This window comes from Achroia grisella, unplaced genomic scaffold, assembly GCF_030625045.1.
Source record: "Achroia grisella isolate CSIRO2021 unplaced genomic scaffold, CSIRO_AGI_Agris_v1 utg719, whole genome shotgun sequence".
Taxonomy (NCBI): Eukaryota; Metazoa; Arthropoda; class Insecta; order Lepidoptera; family Pyralidae; genus Achroia; species Achroia grisella.
Genome location: NW_026713002.1, coordinates 408,404 through 426,737, shown reverse-complemented (window position 1 = coordinate 426,737; position 18,334 = coordinate 408,404). Strand labels below are relative to the sequence as shown.

General features: G+C 35.0%; 1 protein-coding gene across 1 annotated transcript in view; it reads right to left on the bottom strand.

Annotated features, from left to right (window-relative positions):
* Positions 1 to 17,454, bottom strand: part of LOC131850277 (unextended protein-like) — a 35,038-nt gene extending 17,584 nt beyond the window's left edge. The window contains exons 1-6 of the mRNA XM_059200469.1: positions 17,000 to 17,454; positions 14,157 to 14,873; positions 8,708 to 8,810; positions 7,246 to 7,818; positions 5,698 to 5,814; positions 4,121 to 4,292 (exon numbers count right to left, since the gene is read on the bottom strand). Coding sequence (XP_059056452.1) covers positions 4,121 to 4,292; positions 5,698 to 5,814; positions 7,246 to 7,818; positions 8,708 to 8,810; positions 14,157 to 14,873; positions 17,000 to 17,454 — 2,137 coding nt within the window. The remainder of the gene's footprint in view (positions 1 to 4,120; positions 4,293 to 5,697; positions 5,815 to 7,245; positions 7,819 to 8,707; positions 8,811 to 14,156; positions 14,874 to 16,999) is intronic.
* Between the last annotated feature and the right edge of the window lie 880 nt (positions 17,455 to 18,334).

Below are 18,334 nucleotides of genomic sequence, written 5' to 3'. Positions count from 1 at the left end.
AGTATTATATTATTAATTAAAGTTATATATTATTCAGTAGTTATCGGCTACTATCTTTTTTCATACCCCTAAGTGATAAGGGTTGTCCATCTAATATTAATTTTTTATTGTTTTGGACAGAACTTTTTTATTTTTTATTATGTAGCTTTAAAAAATACATACATATAAATTTTCAAATTCCCTTCTATCACCAACCCCTATTTTTTAATAGCGATTTAAATTTATCTGGCAAACAAAGTTTGCGAGATCAGTTTTTTTTTTCAGTTTGCCGGGACAGCTAGTAAACAAAAAAAATATTTGCCATTTCTTAATTAAATCTGTAATGACGACCTCGGTGGTCTAGCGGTCAAGCACACCGCTTTACGACCGATGGTCGCGGGTTCGATTCCTCGCACGGCACAAACATTTGTATTCATGAATGTTTGTATCGGTCTGGTTGTTTTCTATGTATAATATGTATGTATTTACAAAAAAAATCTATGTATATGTATCAGTTATCTAGTACCCATAACACAAGCTCTAGCTAGCTTAACTTGGGTCTAGATGGCTCTGTGTGAATTGTCCTGAGATTATTATTATTATTATTATTGAACTGGATGGAAAGGAAAAAAATGTGTATACTAACAACTTGACGTTCTAAGCGGCTATAATGGTCTGGGGTGGGGGATAGTTAGTAATGCGATCTACTGTATGAAGAGTCGTGACTCATTAAGAAAGAAATTCAAAGAGGCAAATATTCTCACCGTTGCTTCTCAATTTATATATTCAAATATCCTATATGTTCATAAAAATCTTGACTTATTTAAAAAAAACAGCAATATTCATAATATTAATACTAGATTTAAAGACAAACTTGCTGTCCCTAAGTATCGTTTAGAAAAAGTCAATAGGTCTTTTATGGGAATAGGTATAAAAATTTACAATAAGATACCAAAGGATATATTGGAATAACCCTTAAATAAATTCAAAACATCTGTTAAATCATATTTACTGAGCAAGGCCTATTACTCACTAAACGATTACTTGAATGACGAGCGTGCATGGCAATAGTTTTCATGTTCGGGATTTTCATTTAATGTTAGACATAGACACTTATATAAATACAAGTTTTTACATAAAATTTTTTAAAAAAAAAGTACCGTTCAATTGAGTATCTTGCCAGTTCTTCTCAATCGGATCTATACTCGACGGTAGGGAAAAAATTATAATGTAAAAACTTGACGTTCATAAGCGAGTTGTCTTGAATAAATGATTTTTTAATTTGACAAATTGAATTTGAATGTGGAGTAATAACCCCATTACTGACAATGTACCATGGTTGACCTCAACGTGGTTCATCTTGGAAACCATTCCAGTAATGTCATTTGCCAAGATGGGCTAACTGACCTGATTTCATGCTCATTCTATCTTATACTAGCTGTGCCCGCGACTTCGCGCAGAAACCTAAGAGTTTGTTTGTTTTAACGCGCTAATCTCAGGAACTACTGGTTCGAATTGATTTTTTTTTGTGTTGGATAGTCCATTTGTCGAGGAAGGCTTTAAGCTATATAACATTACGCTACGACCAATAGGAGCCAAGCATCAGTGAAAAATATTGCAAAAACATATTTGTGGGCTTCCGTTGCATGCGCTGCGTAAAAGGTTGATGTTACCCAAAAAATATGAAGTGTTTTTGATAACCACGCAAACTAAGTCATGGCACAGCTCGTTAAATATATTAAAACAGTTCTGTCTCATTCATTCCCATTAATTTCCTAACTTGTAAGAAAGTGACAGTATATATATATATATTTTTTTTTTTATGAATGAGGAGCTATTTCTATTTCCACAGACGTCACAACTAGCGTCGGTTCCGTAATGGAACAAAATAGCATAACGCCACGGCGTCGAGACGCGTCAAGGCCGTCGGATTGGGTTGTATATGGGTTGAGATGATGAAGCACTGTTGGCACCGATCCAATTTACGAACAGTCCGAAATAGAAAGCACAAATATAGATATACATGTCAGCAGTATATAAATTATAACTATGAACTGTAGAATCAGTTAATTTTTTAATATGGTTCAATGCAATGATGGCTGGTTCATCCGTCATACTCGTGACCGAGTGCTGCTGGTGGGGACTGGTCTGTTCGGGTTACGAACACTGATTAGACTTTTGCTTTTGCAATAGCATTTGCTGGTGGTTACTCTATTCTCCCAAATTTGAATTTAAAAATGAATCTGTATTATTGTAAACATGTACAACATTTATTTGAAAAGAATACGAACTGAGTTTCTTGTCAGTTCTTCTCATCTCGAAATCATTCCGAACTGACGGTAGATTTGACATATCATAAGAGTCTGTAATAGACCTACATGAATAAATATATTCTGAATTTGAATTGAGGGTTTTAGGCTATTATCAGCTGCTAAGACCTGTAAAACTTCAACCTACATAGATCTATTTTGCTCGCCCTTTTTCAAAGTTCGCTACCTAGGCCCGTCAGGGACAAAAATTTAAGAATATTCTTAGGAGCGATGGTTTTTATCTCGTCAGGATAGAGTGTATATTTTCCAAAGGAGATATTTCGTTCATGCATGAGTAGTCTGTTTTCTATATATAATATGTATGTATTTAGGAAAAAAAAATCTATGTATTTTAACGACTAATGTTTCTTAAGGACTGTACATTTTTATATTTTATTTCTAGTTCGAAGAGAAACTACGGTCGCTGATGGTAAGACATGTATTTCAAATTGACAATAAAAATGGAATCAAGCCTAAAATACTTAAAATGTATATATTACTATATATATATATATATATATATATATATATATATATATATATATATATATATATATAAATATTGCTTTGTTTTCCGATGGAATATCTTTAGCGAGGGCCGTGATGAGCAGGCAATTCTTTGATTGATAATTCATTATTTAAAAATGTTTCAGCATATGTTTTAATTTAGTAGATTGTTATTTTTTGATATATGATTTTATGACACAAAAATGTACTTATGACACATACACACCTCTCGTGTTATTACTGTAATTTGTTTTATATTACGTTTCTATCCGTGAAAACCTGTAAGTGGCCGTTCTCATTTAATTATGTTTATAACTAAGTTTGTAAATAGCCTTGGTTTTCCGAAACTAAATAAATAAATATATATATACATAATTATCATATAAAAAGTTGCATTATGCACAATGTATTTATCACTTGTCTAGTACCCATAACACAAGCTTTACCTAGCTTAACTTGGGTCTAGATGGCGCTGTGTGAATTGTCCTGAGATTATTATTATAGATTGTAATACTTAATTATTTTTGACATTTTTATAAAAAATATTATTTGCACATTTTAACCCACTCAACACTTCCTGTGCCACGCTCTATTGGTTTGACTGGAAGAGATTTCTTTTAGAGATAAGTCCTCCTTTGTTAACATTAGCTGTAATTAATATACTTACAAATGTATTTAAGTGCAATAAAGGTGTCGCTTTATATACTAGAAAAGTTGCCTGGGTACCTTAGTATCTCCTTATTATACAACCAACCAACTATCAGTGCCTGCGGTTTCACCTGCACTAATTTTGTGTAGCTCACAACTGGCCTTTACAGCATTACCGGATGATAGGGGGCGAGTGCAGATGGCACTCCAAACCAAAGGAAGGACTTATGGAGCGGCTGAAGGCCAACTCCCGCCTGAGAGATACGACTTTAGTCTGAGGTCACCACTAGGGGTTCGTACCTCGGCTCAGGCCGTCGTAATATCGATCCCCGTTTGAATTGGACGGGGGATCGATCGGAGGGGCTCATGTGTTGTCATGACACCTGTACCACTCATACGTTGTTAGGAATGGCAACGCATGTGTCATGCTGGCTATTATGCAGACACCTGCACTATGCCTAATATACATGATTGTTTAACATGACGACGTGTTGTCTATGATTGTTGTCACATTCCATCAGGTGTACCATCAGATCATTTACCATTGTATTTTAATTCTGTTCTATTTATTCTTTAGAAACAAGGCAAACGGAACTTTGTCCATATAGTTTTACCATTGTAAATAGAAAAACAAGATAGTGTAAAGCGAGCCCGTCAAGAAATGAACATTGTCTGACCTGACTTGATGATTTCCGACATCGTCTCAAAATCCAGTATAGAGGTGATTGGCAGCATGAACACGTCTTCCAACTTCGTCATCACGTCGGACACAGTCTTCTTCCTCAGTTCCAGCGCTCCTGATATGATGTTCACCTCGTCTTTATCCAGATCGTTCACGTCCGTTGTAACCTGTTGATTAAACATAACTCATCATCATCATCATCATCATCTGCTTCATCCTTATCCCATTTATTTGGGGTCGGCGTAATATGTTTTTCGCTTCCATTCATCCCTGTTCGCAGTCATCGCGTTATTTACTCCCTTTCTTACCATATCATCTTTCACACAGTCCATCCATCTCTTTTTTGGCCTTCCTCTGCCCTTATAACCATCCACATTCATTTGTAACATCTTTCTTAAAATAATTGTTGATTAAACATAACTGTTATTATGAAATTTGGGAAGTGAAAGATTAAAGAGCAAAAGTGTAAAAAGTCGGCTGCGTTGGTACCTCAGCTTCACCTATTTCAGCCGCTAAGCATCTTGCTTTGTAAGATAACAATAAAAATATCCCTGACCAATTAACATAACGCCATCTAGACCCACGGTAAGCAGAGCTTGTGTACCCATAACACTAGACAACTAAACTAGACTAGACAACTAATGCAAATACTTAGGATTTTTTTCTGTAAATACATACATAATATACATAAAAAAGTAAATTATAATAATAATAATCTTAGGATATATAACACAGCGTCATCTAGGCGCTATGTTATGGGTACTAGACAACTAACAAAAATACATAGATATATATTTTTTTGTAAATACAAACATATTATACATAAAAAAGAGAGATAAATAATAATAAATACAAATGTTTGCACCGTCGAGGACAATTCACACAGCGCCATCTAGACTCAAGTGTAAAATATTTATCTCCATACTTTTTATATATATTATACTATGCTTCGTTTTTATCGTTATTCTCTACTCGGGTTATCTGGAAGAACTGATACATATACAAAAAATAGGCACTTTTTTTTTGTATATATTTTTCAATACATAATATACAAAAAATAGAAAAATTAAAAAAAAAAAATTTTGTAGTGAGCACTCTTAGGAAAAAAGTGTAAAACTTTCTCAAACATAGATATATATATATATATATATATATATAAAATTTCATGAGTGGGGATAATAAACACGAGACCTGTGATACGAGAATTTTAGATGTATGTTTCCTCTTCAGTTTGGCAGATCTTCCTCTATTCTTTCCAAATGTGCACTATTTTTTAGTATATATATGTTGTTTGGGCTATGTAGAATATGAATAGAAAATCATTTATTCAAATAAACTTAATTAAGCACTTTTGTGTATATATGTTTATATTTATGTATATTTGAGTCCTATATATTTATTTTTATTTCTCTATCCACCTAAAGGTAGTCTGGAAGAGATTGTTTAGCGATAAGACCGACTTTTGTATCAGTGTATATTTTCCAGTTTGTTTTTTTTTTTTTTGTTCTGTAATTGGTGCAATAAAGAGTATAAATAAATAAATAATAGATGCAGAATATCAATATTACAAACCTTAACGAGTTCTTTAAGCCTTTCCCTGTTGTAAACACTCCCGATCTCCTCACCCAGGAAGTAGTCCAGGAGTTTGCTGACTGGGAACGCCATGGGTGCCGTCAGAGCCATCACCGCCTACACACGTTAAATGGTAAGAAGTGAGATAGAGAAAGAAATTTCATACAATCATACTCGTGAATACAAATGTTTGCACCGTGCGAGGAATCGAACCTGCAACCGTCGGATAGTAAGTCCGTGTGCTAAATCGCTAGTTCACAGAGGCTGTTGGACATTAAATGGTAAAAGTGAGATTCAAAAATTATCTAAAACGATACAAATGTTTGCACCGTGCGAGGAATCGAACCTGCAACCGTCGGATAGTAAGTCCGTGTGCTAAATCGCTAGTTCACAGAGGCTGTTGGAATAGAATAGAAAATTCTTTATTCAAAAATAACCTAAAACTTTTACAAATGTTTGCACCGTGCGAGGAATTGAACCTGCAACCGTCGGATAGTAAGTCCGTGTGATAAATCGCTAGTCCACAGAGGCTGTTGGAATAGAATAGAAAATTCTTTATTAAAAAATAACGTAAAACTTTCACAAATGTTTGCACCGTGCGAGGAATTGAACCTGCAACCATCAGAAAGTAAGTTGGTGTGCTAAACCGCTAGTTCACCGAGGCCGTAGGAATAGAATAGAAAATTCTTTATTCAAAAATAACTCAAAACTTTTAAGAACATATAGAATAGTCATACTTATTTTTTTTATCTATCGGAAAGCTATCCCATTAGAAGAACGAGCAACGAACTTGCTTGTAGTTCTTTTAAATAATTTAATTGTAATATTACATTTTTAAGTTGAAATGTGTGAATAATAATCTTTATTTAATTCAAAAGGATCGTTACAATATTATTTATACAATAGGTACACTTTCAAGACAATAACAAACCTTTTAGTATTTCTGTGGCTTCAGAACTAGCATTAGCCGTATGAGAGAAGCGAGAATACAAACTACCAATTGATTTTTATAGTATAGAGGACAAACGAGCTTGCGGCTCACCTGATGGTAAGCGATTACCGCACATTAGCACCCGCGACACCAGTGTAATTGCAAGTGCGTTGTCTTTTAAGAAGGAGTACGCTCTTTCCTTGAAGATTTCAATATTGTATCGGTTCGAACTAGGGCCGGCGCTAGGGTCCTCATCGCCCGCATGCAAATTTCATCCTAGTGTGGTTAATGTTTTCGCATTCATAGTTAAGTTACATTATTTATTGTAATTTATTAAGTATTCTATAGATTCTATATTTTAATAAAACTATAGTATATATATATCCAAATCTCGTGATGGCGCCCCCTTCGACGAGGCGCCCGCATGCCCGTTTGCGCCGGCCCTGGGTTCGGAAATACCATTGCTGGAAGGTGATTCCACAATGTGGTTGTGCATGGTAAAAAGTTTCTAGAAAACCGCACTGTGGAGGACCGCCATTTGGCTAACTGGCAATAATTCATGAGAAATTATATAAACTACGTTTTGGCTGATATTGTAATCATGATCTCTTACTCACCTTGGTAATCATAATACTCTTGGCTCCCACCATCAATCCATGCCGGGAGCATATGGCCTGGGGTGTAATCTCGCCCAACAACACGATAGCCAACGTCGAAAATATCACGGCAAAAAGTCCAGACGTCAACTCGTCCAAAAGTATCGTAAACGTCGAATTCACCGCCACATTTCCCAACAGAATGCTGCAAAGTAGATAATTCCCGTGATCTCTGACTGGCATTATAGCTCTCGCGTACTTCCTCTCCTGCTCTGTGCCTGTATTCGATATGATCTTCAATTCTGTACGGTCCAACGACATTAGACCCAGGTTTAGACCAGAGAAAAGAGCTGAGAACATCAGGCATATCAATATCAAGATGAACGTGGCCCATAGTGGAAGCAACTTGTTGTGAGTCGCCAAGATCTTCCAAGGGTCTGTCCCTTGATGTATATATTTATCTTCGTCATTGGATATGTCAATAACTCCTGGCTTTAAATTTTTTATGCATAAGTACAATTTGGAGCCGCTGATCGGAGGTGGCGCTGAGATCTCGAAAAGTGCCGATTTTGTTGTGACCGTGCCTTCTTTCGCCTGGAAAATATTTCATTTAAGTCTTCTTTTTAACAAGAGGTTATATATATATATAGTATTATATATTTAGATTAGCTAGAGTATAATTAAAGATATTTAATACCTTTAATTATACTCTAGCTAATCTATATATATATATATAACTCAAAGGTGACTGACATAGTGATCTATCAACGCACAGCCCAAACCACTAGACGGATCGGATATATTCCACTCCTAAGGGGATAAATTAACGCGAGCGAATCTGCGGGCAAAAGCTAGTTATATATATATTAGGAGATCCAGCAAACGTTTTGCCATAAAATAAAGTATTAATATCGTTATAAAAAATAGGGGTTGGTGGCAGAAAGATGAAAATTTAGGAATATTGTTTAATGCCACATAAAAAAAATTTTGGTACATTTTTTAATAATAATAATCTCAGGACAACAGCAGCGTTTCACACAGCGTCATCTAGACTTAAGTTAAGCTAGCTAAAGCTTGTATTATGGGTACTAGCTAACTGATACAAATACATAGTTTTTTTCGTAAATGAATACATATTATACATAGAAAACACCCAGATAGATACAACCAATCATACTCATGAATACAAATGTTTGTGTCATGCGAGGAATCGAACTCACGACCATCGGAAGTAAGGCGGCGTGCTGAAAATTCTTTATTCAAATAAACTTACATTTAAGCTATTTTTAATACATTTTTAATTTACTACTCATTCGGAAAACTATCTCATCACAAGAAGAACGACTTTATAACTTGGGTGTTATTCTTTTAAAAAATTTAGTAGTAACAGTACATATTTAAATTGAAATATGTAAGATCAAAGACTACCGAGGATGTCATATTTCATCACTCATCATAAACTTCATCATCAATTTATACGTACCACATATTCACCTTTGAGTATGAATTTACACTGCTGCCCGTACTCCTGTTCGTAGTTGGTGAACGCTATCACAGTCCTGGAGGTAAATCCCTCGCCGAATAATCTGCAAGAATAATAATAATAACAACTTCTCACTTCTCTCGATCCTAAGGTTGCCTGGAAGAGATAGCTTTTTAGCGATAAGGCCGCCCAACCCTAATCTAATCACTTCTCTCCATCCTAAGGTTGCTTGGAAGAGATCGCTTTTTAGCGATAAGGCCGCCCAACCCTAATCTAATCACTTCTCTCCATCCTAAGGTTGCTTGGAAGAGATAGCTTTTTAGCGATAAGGCCGCCCAACTCTAATCTAATCACTTCTCTCCATCCTAAGGTTGCCAGGAAGATATCGCTTTTTAGCGATAAGGCCGCCCAACCCTAATCTAATCACTTCTCTCCATCCTAAGGTTGCCAGGAAGAGGTCGCTTTTTAGCGATAAGGCCGCCCAACCCTAATCTAATCACTTCTCTCCATCCTAAGGTTGCCAGGAAGATATCGCTTTATAGCGATAAGGCCGCCCAACTCTAATCTAATCACTTCCCTCCATCCTAAGGTTGCCAGGAAGATATCGCTTTTTAGCGATAAGGCCGCCCAACTCTAATCTAATCACTTCCCTCCATCCTAAGGTTGCCAGGAAGATATCGCTTTTTAGCGATAAGGCCGCCCAACCCTAATCTAATCACTTCTCTCCATCCTAAGGTTGCTAGGAAGAGATCGCTTTATAGCGATAAGGCCGCCCAACTCTAATCTAATCACTTCTCTCCATCCTAAGGTTGCCAGGAAGAGATCGCTTTATAGCGATAAGGCCGCCCAACCCTAATCTAATCACTTCTCTCCATCCTAAGGTTGCTAGGAAGAGATCGCTTTATAGCGATAAGGCCGCCCAACCCTAATCTAATCACTTCTCTCCATCCTAAGGTTGCCTGGAAGAGATCGCTTATTAGCGATAAGGCCGCCCATTGTTACCTCTTTGTTGTCTCTTATGCTGTGCTTTTTTACCATTTTATACATAATAGTGTATGTAACTGTATTTTCTGTGAGAGTAACAACAGAGTTTCATTGATTCATTTAATCCTGGACAATTCACACAGAGCCATCTAGTCACTAAGTAGAGCTTGTGTTATGGGTACTAGACAACTGATAGAATTACTTAAATACGTTTTTTATTATAAAAAATACCGAGATAAGACCGATACAAACAATCACACTCATTAATACAAATGTTCGCACCGTGCGAGGAATCGAGCCCGCGACCATAGGAAGTAATGCGGTGTGCTAAACCGCTAGAGCACCGAGGCCGTCGTTCTAAAATAATCCATAATTTGCGAAGGTGTTTTATAAACATGATAGAATAGAAAGAATAAAAAATCATTTATTCAAATAAACTTAATTTAGGAACTTTTCAATAGTCATAATTTGTTTTTTATCTACCACTCGTTCGGAAGGCTGTCTCATCACAAGAAGAACGAGCAAGAAACTTGTGTGTTGCTCTTTTAAATAATCCTTGTAAGTTTACATTTACAAGTCGAAACGTGTGAATACAAACTACCAACCAGCACTAATTTTTTGGGTCAAATATAAATATGCAACAAGATTCAATCAGTCGTAGTGATAAGAGCAGACCAGTCCAGACCAGATCAGATATTAATCCTTATCCAAATAAATACGTTACAAGTCTAAAAGTTGTCGAACAGTATAAAAGTTAAACAAGTATATAGGATGTGTATGGGTCCTTTCTTGTATGTTAAGATGGGGCCTAATTTTGTAATGTATTCAATTTGCAGTGTCCAGTGAGAGGCGGAGCGTGTGCTAGTTACTACAATATTATCTAGAATGCTGCTTTATACATTTAGGTAGAAAATAGGATCAGGGGCGTAGCTACCGCCGTATGTGCCATATCTATAATACGCCCCCCCCCCCCCTCTCTCTCCCCCCCCCCCCCCCGGCCACGAAGGCCGATCAATGTGCGTAAGGAAAATTTCAGTTCCCAATTTTTTCTATTTCACAAATGACAAAACACAAAAAAGCAATTTTTTTTTTTCTCATCAGCTATAAATGATTTAATAAATTAGTTTACAGAAAAAAAGGCAAGGAGAGTGTATATTTAATTTGAATTGTTTGTAAACATTTTGGAAACAGTGACATATACACAATTACAAATACATAATTATCACCATCATCATCGCAGCCCGGAAGACGTCCACTGCTGGACTTAGGCCTAAAGATCTCCACGACGATCGGTCCTGCGCTGCTCGCATCCAATGCCTTCAGATAATTATGATGAATAAATATTTCTTTTATGTTTATTCGGTCCTGCGCTGCTCGCATCCAATGCCTTCAGATAATTATGATGAATAAATATTTCTTTTATTTTTTATCTTTACCCTTCTTAAGGGCGGGGCTAAGAAAGCCCACTAAGGCACGCTACACTTCTGCATAGGATGCATTTCCTCTTCAGCTTGGCAGAATCTGAAGATTGTTGTTATTGAGGCTTAATTTTTTCATGTGTTTATTCAATTTGCAATGTCCAGTGAAAGCCGGGGCGGACTGCTAGTTATTATATCACCTACTATGCCGCTATATACATTTAGGTAGATATAGAACCAGGTGCGTAGCTACCGTCGTATCTGCCGTATCAATTATACGGGGCTCCGCAAAAAGAAGCTTCCCAAAAAATTTTTTACTTCACAAATGACTAAAGTAAAAAAAAAAGTTTTCTCGCATTGGCAGAATCTGCAAATTGTTGTTAAACTGAGGATTTTGTCAAGAGTTAATTCAATTTGCAGTGTCCAGTGGGAGCCAGGGCGGATTGCTAGTTATTATAATATCACCTACGACGATCCTATAATAATATTGAAGTAGATATTTGCGTGTGTAGACAACTTGACCTTGGCTATAATCGATCGGTCGGGCATCGCAATTTCGCACTGTCTTGACACTTAAAAAGGTCACATAGATATAGTTGTATCCATCAGGCGGGAGTTGGCCTTCAGCCGCTCCATAAGTCCATCCTTTGGTTTGGAGTGCCATCTGCACTCGCCCCCTATCGTCCGGTGAAGCTGTAAAGGCCAGCTGCGGCCAACAGCATTAGAGTAGTCCGAAAAAAAAACATCTAAAATCTTAATCTTAATAATATTATAAACGCAAAAGTTTGTAAGTATGGATGTTTGTTATTCTTTCACACAGAAACTACAGAACGGATTTTGTTGAAACTTTACAGTGATATAGCTTATACATCAGAATAACTAGGTTATAAGTTTCACGCGAGTGAAACCGCAGACACAGCTAGTTAATTATCAAACTACGTTTAGAATATTATCCATGTTATTTGCTTGTTATATGTTTGCTGTGGTGATGAACTGGCCACATGATGCGAGAAACTACGGAAAATTGGAGTAGAAAAATAACAGAGTGGTATCCTAGAGAAGGAAAGAGAAAGAGGGGAAGGCAGATGATGAAATGGGAGGATGAGTTGAAGTCAACTGTGGGCACAAAATGGAGAAGAGTTGCACAGGATAGGAGTCAATGGAAGTCGCTGGAGGAGGCCTATGCCAAAAGGCACGCTGAAATTAGAGATATATTATAAAAAAAAAAGAAGAAGTTGGCAATATAGTTAAAAATATTTGTAAATTTCAGAATAAATGGCTTTATTATATTATATATATGTTTGCTGTGAATTTTTAGTTTGCGCCAAATAAATATATTTTTCTTTCTTTCTATTCGAACTAAAAATTCTTGATTCTCAGTTATGATTTCACAAAAAACTGCCAGTATCCTAAATCTTCCAGAAAAAGATTCAAATGTCATATAATGACGACCAGGGTGATTCAGTGGTTTGCACGCCGCATTACTTCCGCTGGTTGTGGATACGATTCCTTGCGCGGTACAAACATTTTTATTCACGATTACAATTGTTAATTTAGAATGATGCATCGCTGTGTTACCTGTGCTAATGGACTACGCTGGCGGGGCACCAGTGGAGGATGATAGGATGAGAATGAAAGGAAGAGGTAACCATCTTTGTGAACACAACTCTTGACACACATTTCGCTGGGTTATTTTTTATGGATGATAATGGCATGCTTCAACTGCCTGCGCTAACGGTTTACGCTGGCGGGGCACCAGTGGAAGATAATAAGAGCATGAGGTCAGGTCTGTTAGTACATCGTGACAAATTATAAAGAATTTATCACGGCTTTCAGGGAGAACCATCTTGTCGACCTGACATGGTACATCGCTAGCAATGAGTTCCTTAATCACATTACTAATAATCCCATTCTCTCCTTCGCTGCTTCTTTTATGGATGATAATGGGATGGTGCACCCGCCTGCGCTAACGGTATACACTGGCGGGGCACCAGTGAAGGATGATAAGAGGATCATGAGGTGAAGTCATTTAGTACATCGTAGTAAATTCACCAGGAATATATCACGATGGTTTCCAGGGAGAACCGCGTGGAGATCAACCTGACATGGTACATTGCTAGCGATGAGATCATCAGTCCACATTACTAACAATTCCCTTCCCCCTTAGTAATTCATTTTATGGTAATTGCGTAAGATTCTATAATAAACTGCCAGAATCTACGCTAAATCTGACAGAGAGGCAATTCAAACTTTATATTAAACAAATGTTATGTAAAAAAGCCTATTATAGGATAGATGAATTTATAGATGATAGCAATATATAGCAATTATAAGTTTATTTGCGGACAATGTTATAATTTATTTTTCATACTGCTTTCTTGATATATGGTAGCGTAGCGGCTTTTGTATTGATTGCCGCATGCATCCTCATGTAAAGTGCGAATACTGTTCATAACTACTATATAGTAATTTTTGTAGCTGTGACGTGGTCGAGTGGAATGAGTAGTCATGCTCACTAAAATGTCCAGACATGTGGCGGCGTGGTGGGCCGGGTCATTGGGCTCCCTAAAATATAGTCGAGCGCAGTGATGGCTGGCTCATCCGTCATACTCGTGAACGAGTGCTGCTTGTAGGGACTGGTCTGCTCTTATCACTACGACTGATTTAATCTTATTGTGTTTTTATATTTGAGCATAAATAAATTAGTGCTGGTTGGTAGTTTGTATTCACACGTTTCGACTTGTAAAATGTGAACTTACAAGGATTGTTTAAAAGAGCAACACACAAGTTTCTTGCTTATTCTTCTTGTGAGAGCTTTCCGAACCGGTAGATTTAAAAAAATGTTGACTATTCAAAAGTGCTTAAATTAAGTTTATTTGAATAAATAATTTTCTATTCTATTCTATTCCTTATTTAGCTGGGTAATTCAACTCAACCAGAAAGAGTGCAAGACTACCGCAAAAATTATCTTCTCGAAAAAATTGTCAAAGTACTAAATAAACCTAGTTTTATTCGTAGTCTAAAAAATATTTTTTTCAATCACTCACCTCAGCGTAACTCCAGTATCAGCCAGTACACTTGGAAGACCATCTTCTGTAATTTTAGGCTCCTTCTCCGAATCCTCAATCCTCAAACCATCCACATTAATAACCATTGGAGCAGCTCTTACATTAGTAAATTCAACTGCTTCCGGATACATAGCTTGTCTTTGTACACGTGGTACATTTACATTAACTACATCTTTATCATTAACGTTTTCAATAAAATCTTTATCAATTCCTTTTGTTTGTCTATTATTATTTAATACATTATTATCATCAATATTTGTAACAAAATTTGTACCATTCGAATTGTGTTTCCTACGTTTATGTACTACTGTTGTATCTTTATGTATTATTTTATCTATAGCTATGTATGTATCAAAAAGTTTACTATTATATTCTTTATCTAAATTTATATCAGCTCTTATTAGATTATCTAATTCGTGTTTCTTAACATTATTATTATCTTCACTTTCAAATATATTATTAATTACACTCCGTTTACTTCTATCAACTAATTTGTCAGTTTGTTTGTCTATACTATTTAGTTTATCTAATGTATCATCGAGATTCTTATTATTATCACTTATATGTAAATTTGTTTTTGTTTTAACATTCCCTAGTGCAGTCTTTGTAGGTTTATGTATTGGATTGAGGTAATTAATGTCTGTATCGTGAGACAGATCACTCCATTGCGCTCCATTGTTGATTTGTTGGTTTTGCCTGTTGAAATAAAAAAAAATTGTAATTCTGAATAATTCAAACAGCGCCATCCAGTCCCAAACAGTATTATGGATGGAGCTGTGCCGGCGACTTCGTTCGCGTGGGGTAACTAGAACCGTTTACACAGCGCACGCAACGGATGCCTCCAATAATGAATAATTATCCCTGTTTTTGCAATATTTTTCACTGTTGCTTCGCTTCTATTGGTCGTAGCGTAATGTTATATAGCTTAAAGCCATCCTCGACAAATGGACTATCAAACACAAAAATAAATTATCAATTCTAACCAGTAGTGTCTGAGATTACGATGTCCAAACAAACAAACAAACTCTTCAGCTTTATAATATACATAAGTATAGATAAACAATTGTTTTACATTCTTTATACATTTCTATTTCAAAAAAAAACAAGCAGTTGCTCCGCCAAATATAGCAAGACTTCTCCGCGCGCGAATTTAATTTTAACTTTATTTTTCTAAAATAAATTTAGCCTAAGTTAAGTCTTTATTACATCAGCTACCTGCCAATAAAAGTCCCGTCAAAATAGGTTCAGCCATTTCAGAGATTAGCCGGAACAAACAGACAGACAGAAATTGGAAAAAAAAGTTATTTTGGTGTATGTACCGTATTTATATTTATATGCACATAGTAAAAATTGGTTATTTCAATATTGAAAACAGACACTACAATTTTATTTATATGTATAGATGATTTCATTTACAACTTGTTGTTTTATAATTATTTACAACGATTACATCCACGCACCTCTTGAGATTCACACAAACACTGTCACCCTTATTATCATTTTCCATCTCTGATGCCAGTCTTTAGTCCATTTCCTTATCTTACATCTTACTGCATATCTAAACTTTAATAAAGCTTATACCTCAGAATAACACATAGGCTACAATTTTAAAAGATATTAAATACTGCAGAATATAGAGGTGGCTTTTTCTCAAGGGGGCTACATAATAAGAAAAAATCTTTTTTTTTTGTTTATTTTTATCCTGCAATCAGCTTACCAAGCCTTTAACAGATTGGTTGTGGGACTGTTGACGAGAGAGAACTATACCTCCAGTGAGGAACAGAAAGGAAAGAAAAAATAAATAACCCAAAAATAATAACTATATGTTAGAAAAATATGTATTACTACTCACCCCGGCTTCGCCCGGGTGTACATGTATTATATATACATATATATATAAAACTTCTGCTAGACTCACTCTATCTATTAAAAAACTGCTTCAAAATCCATTGAGTAGTTTTGGAGATTTAAGCATACATAGGGACGGACAGACAGCAACAGTGACTTTATTTTATACTATATAAATGAAGTATGTGAATGTTAAAGCTATAATAATAAATGATAATGTAAATTGGTTAAAATATATAATATATATGTATAATATATAATGATAAATGTCATAAGTGTGGTGCAGACGAAGTCAAGTCGAGTCGAATGAGTCTGCTAGTTAATTATATAACAGAATAAAGGTTATAATACATTATGGTTTTTAACAGGTTTCCATTGTGAGCCATTGTAATTATAATTTTTTTTAATGGCTCAAGCATTAAAAAATTTAGAATCATTGTAAATTTACTAGAAATTCATCATGATAGTTTCCTATAGAAGCCACATGGAGCTCAACCCATTATGATATATCACTATTGATAAGGTATTTACTCTACAATACACCAATGCCTTCATTCAGTCCGATTTACATACTAAAAATGTTTTTCTGTAATAATAATAATATTATCAAAAATTAATTAATTTTTATAATAATATACTTAACCGTTATGAGGTATTTAGATGCATCATAAATTGACAACATTGTGATCCATATAATACTTGATATATCAACAGTGTGTTGATTTTAATTAAGTAAATTAGCACTATATTATAAAATTATTATTATTACTCTGTATCACTTCCAATCTAGTAATATTCTATTTTGATGTAGAATTTTATTAAAATTAGCTAAGCCATGGAAAAAGGCTACTAAAAATAGTAAATAATATATTTATAAATGTAATATATTGGCAAATACTATAAATAATAATAATAATATCAATTAACGTAAATATTAATTTAATAAGAATTAATTTAACGTTTTATTTACTTACTTTATTTCTTGTTTATTCCGTGCGCTATCAACGTTCTTAGCGTCCAAATATATGGCATCACCTTGGTGAGCCCACCTGCCACCGAATGGACTATTTTTCTCTTCATAATAATGTAAACAGAAATATATTTTGCCACTTTCATCAGGTACTGTTATATTTACCACAGTATACAACCGTGATGTTTCCAATTCCCGTAATTCGTAATTTGGGAAAATCACGTCACAATTACCACCTCTAGCACCACCCACGGGGGTTAATCTCCACGAATAATGACCGAGAAACTCACCCCCTTTCACTTTTAGTAAATATTTACATACATTTTCAGAACAATTTTTTGTTAACACTTCTAACTCATGTATCCATGGTTCACTTTTATTATTTTCAACAGCGCGCACATTCAAAATTAGGTAATATATTAAACCACAAGTCCGCAATATATTTAACACTGGTGCCATTTTTAGAATACGTGTTTGTGAAAATAAAACAACGAAGCGAATACTATAGGTAGAGAGACATATTCGACGATTGACAGCTCGGCGGCAATTGTTGCCGGAACTGCGGAGGAATTGAAAATATACATTTGGATTGCTCATATCCGGTTGCCAGTTCATTCATAGAGTCAGTAAATAAAAGAGTAAATAATCACTATGTTTATAACTGAAGGTAATTTTTAGGGGTCGTTATCTATTGTGCTCAATAATTGAAATGTTGATAGAAAAATAAAATACTTTTAAAACACAATGAAAACTTATAAATAAATCACATCTCTGATTTTTTGGAGTTCCGTTCACTATGTACTAAACGAAGCTTATCGTAAGTGTATACAGAGATTCAGCTCGCGGCACAGTTAAGTAATAAGTTAGTATAGTGTATGCAGTAATCACTAAATTATTTGTCAAGGGTGGGTTTTCGCGAAAAGGTCTTATAAAAATAAGCTCACCTGATTTTTTTTATACAACGAAGGTGACAAATAAATACACAAAATTAAATATAAATTTAATTAATACTATATAAATTACAAGGAAGTATCAAGAAAATTAAATTATATTGCAAATGTAATCTATTTGGCTTGCATTAAGGGAATGATAACAATAATATATACGGAACCATAGCACCTTGGAACTCGGGTATTTTTATTATGTTGGATGTAGCGTTCAGATACTTTTGAAGTGTATGATTTAAAATTATAATAATAATAAATACTTAATTGGGACAATTTACAATTTGTAATCTTATAGATTATAGTTATATTATGTAGTACGTACTCATATTTCCTAATTCTGATACAAAATTATATTGTACAGACATATTTGTTTCGTTATTTTTTTAACAAAG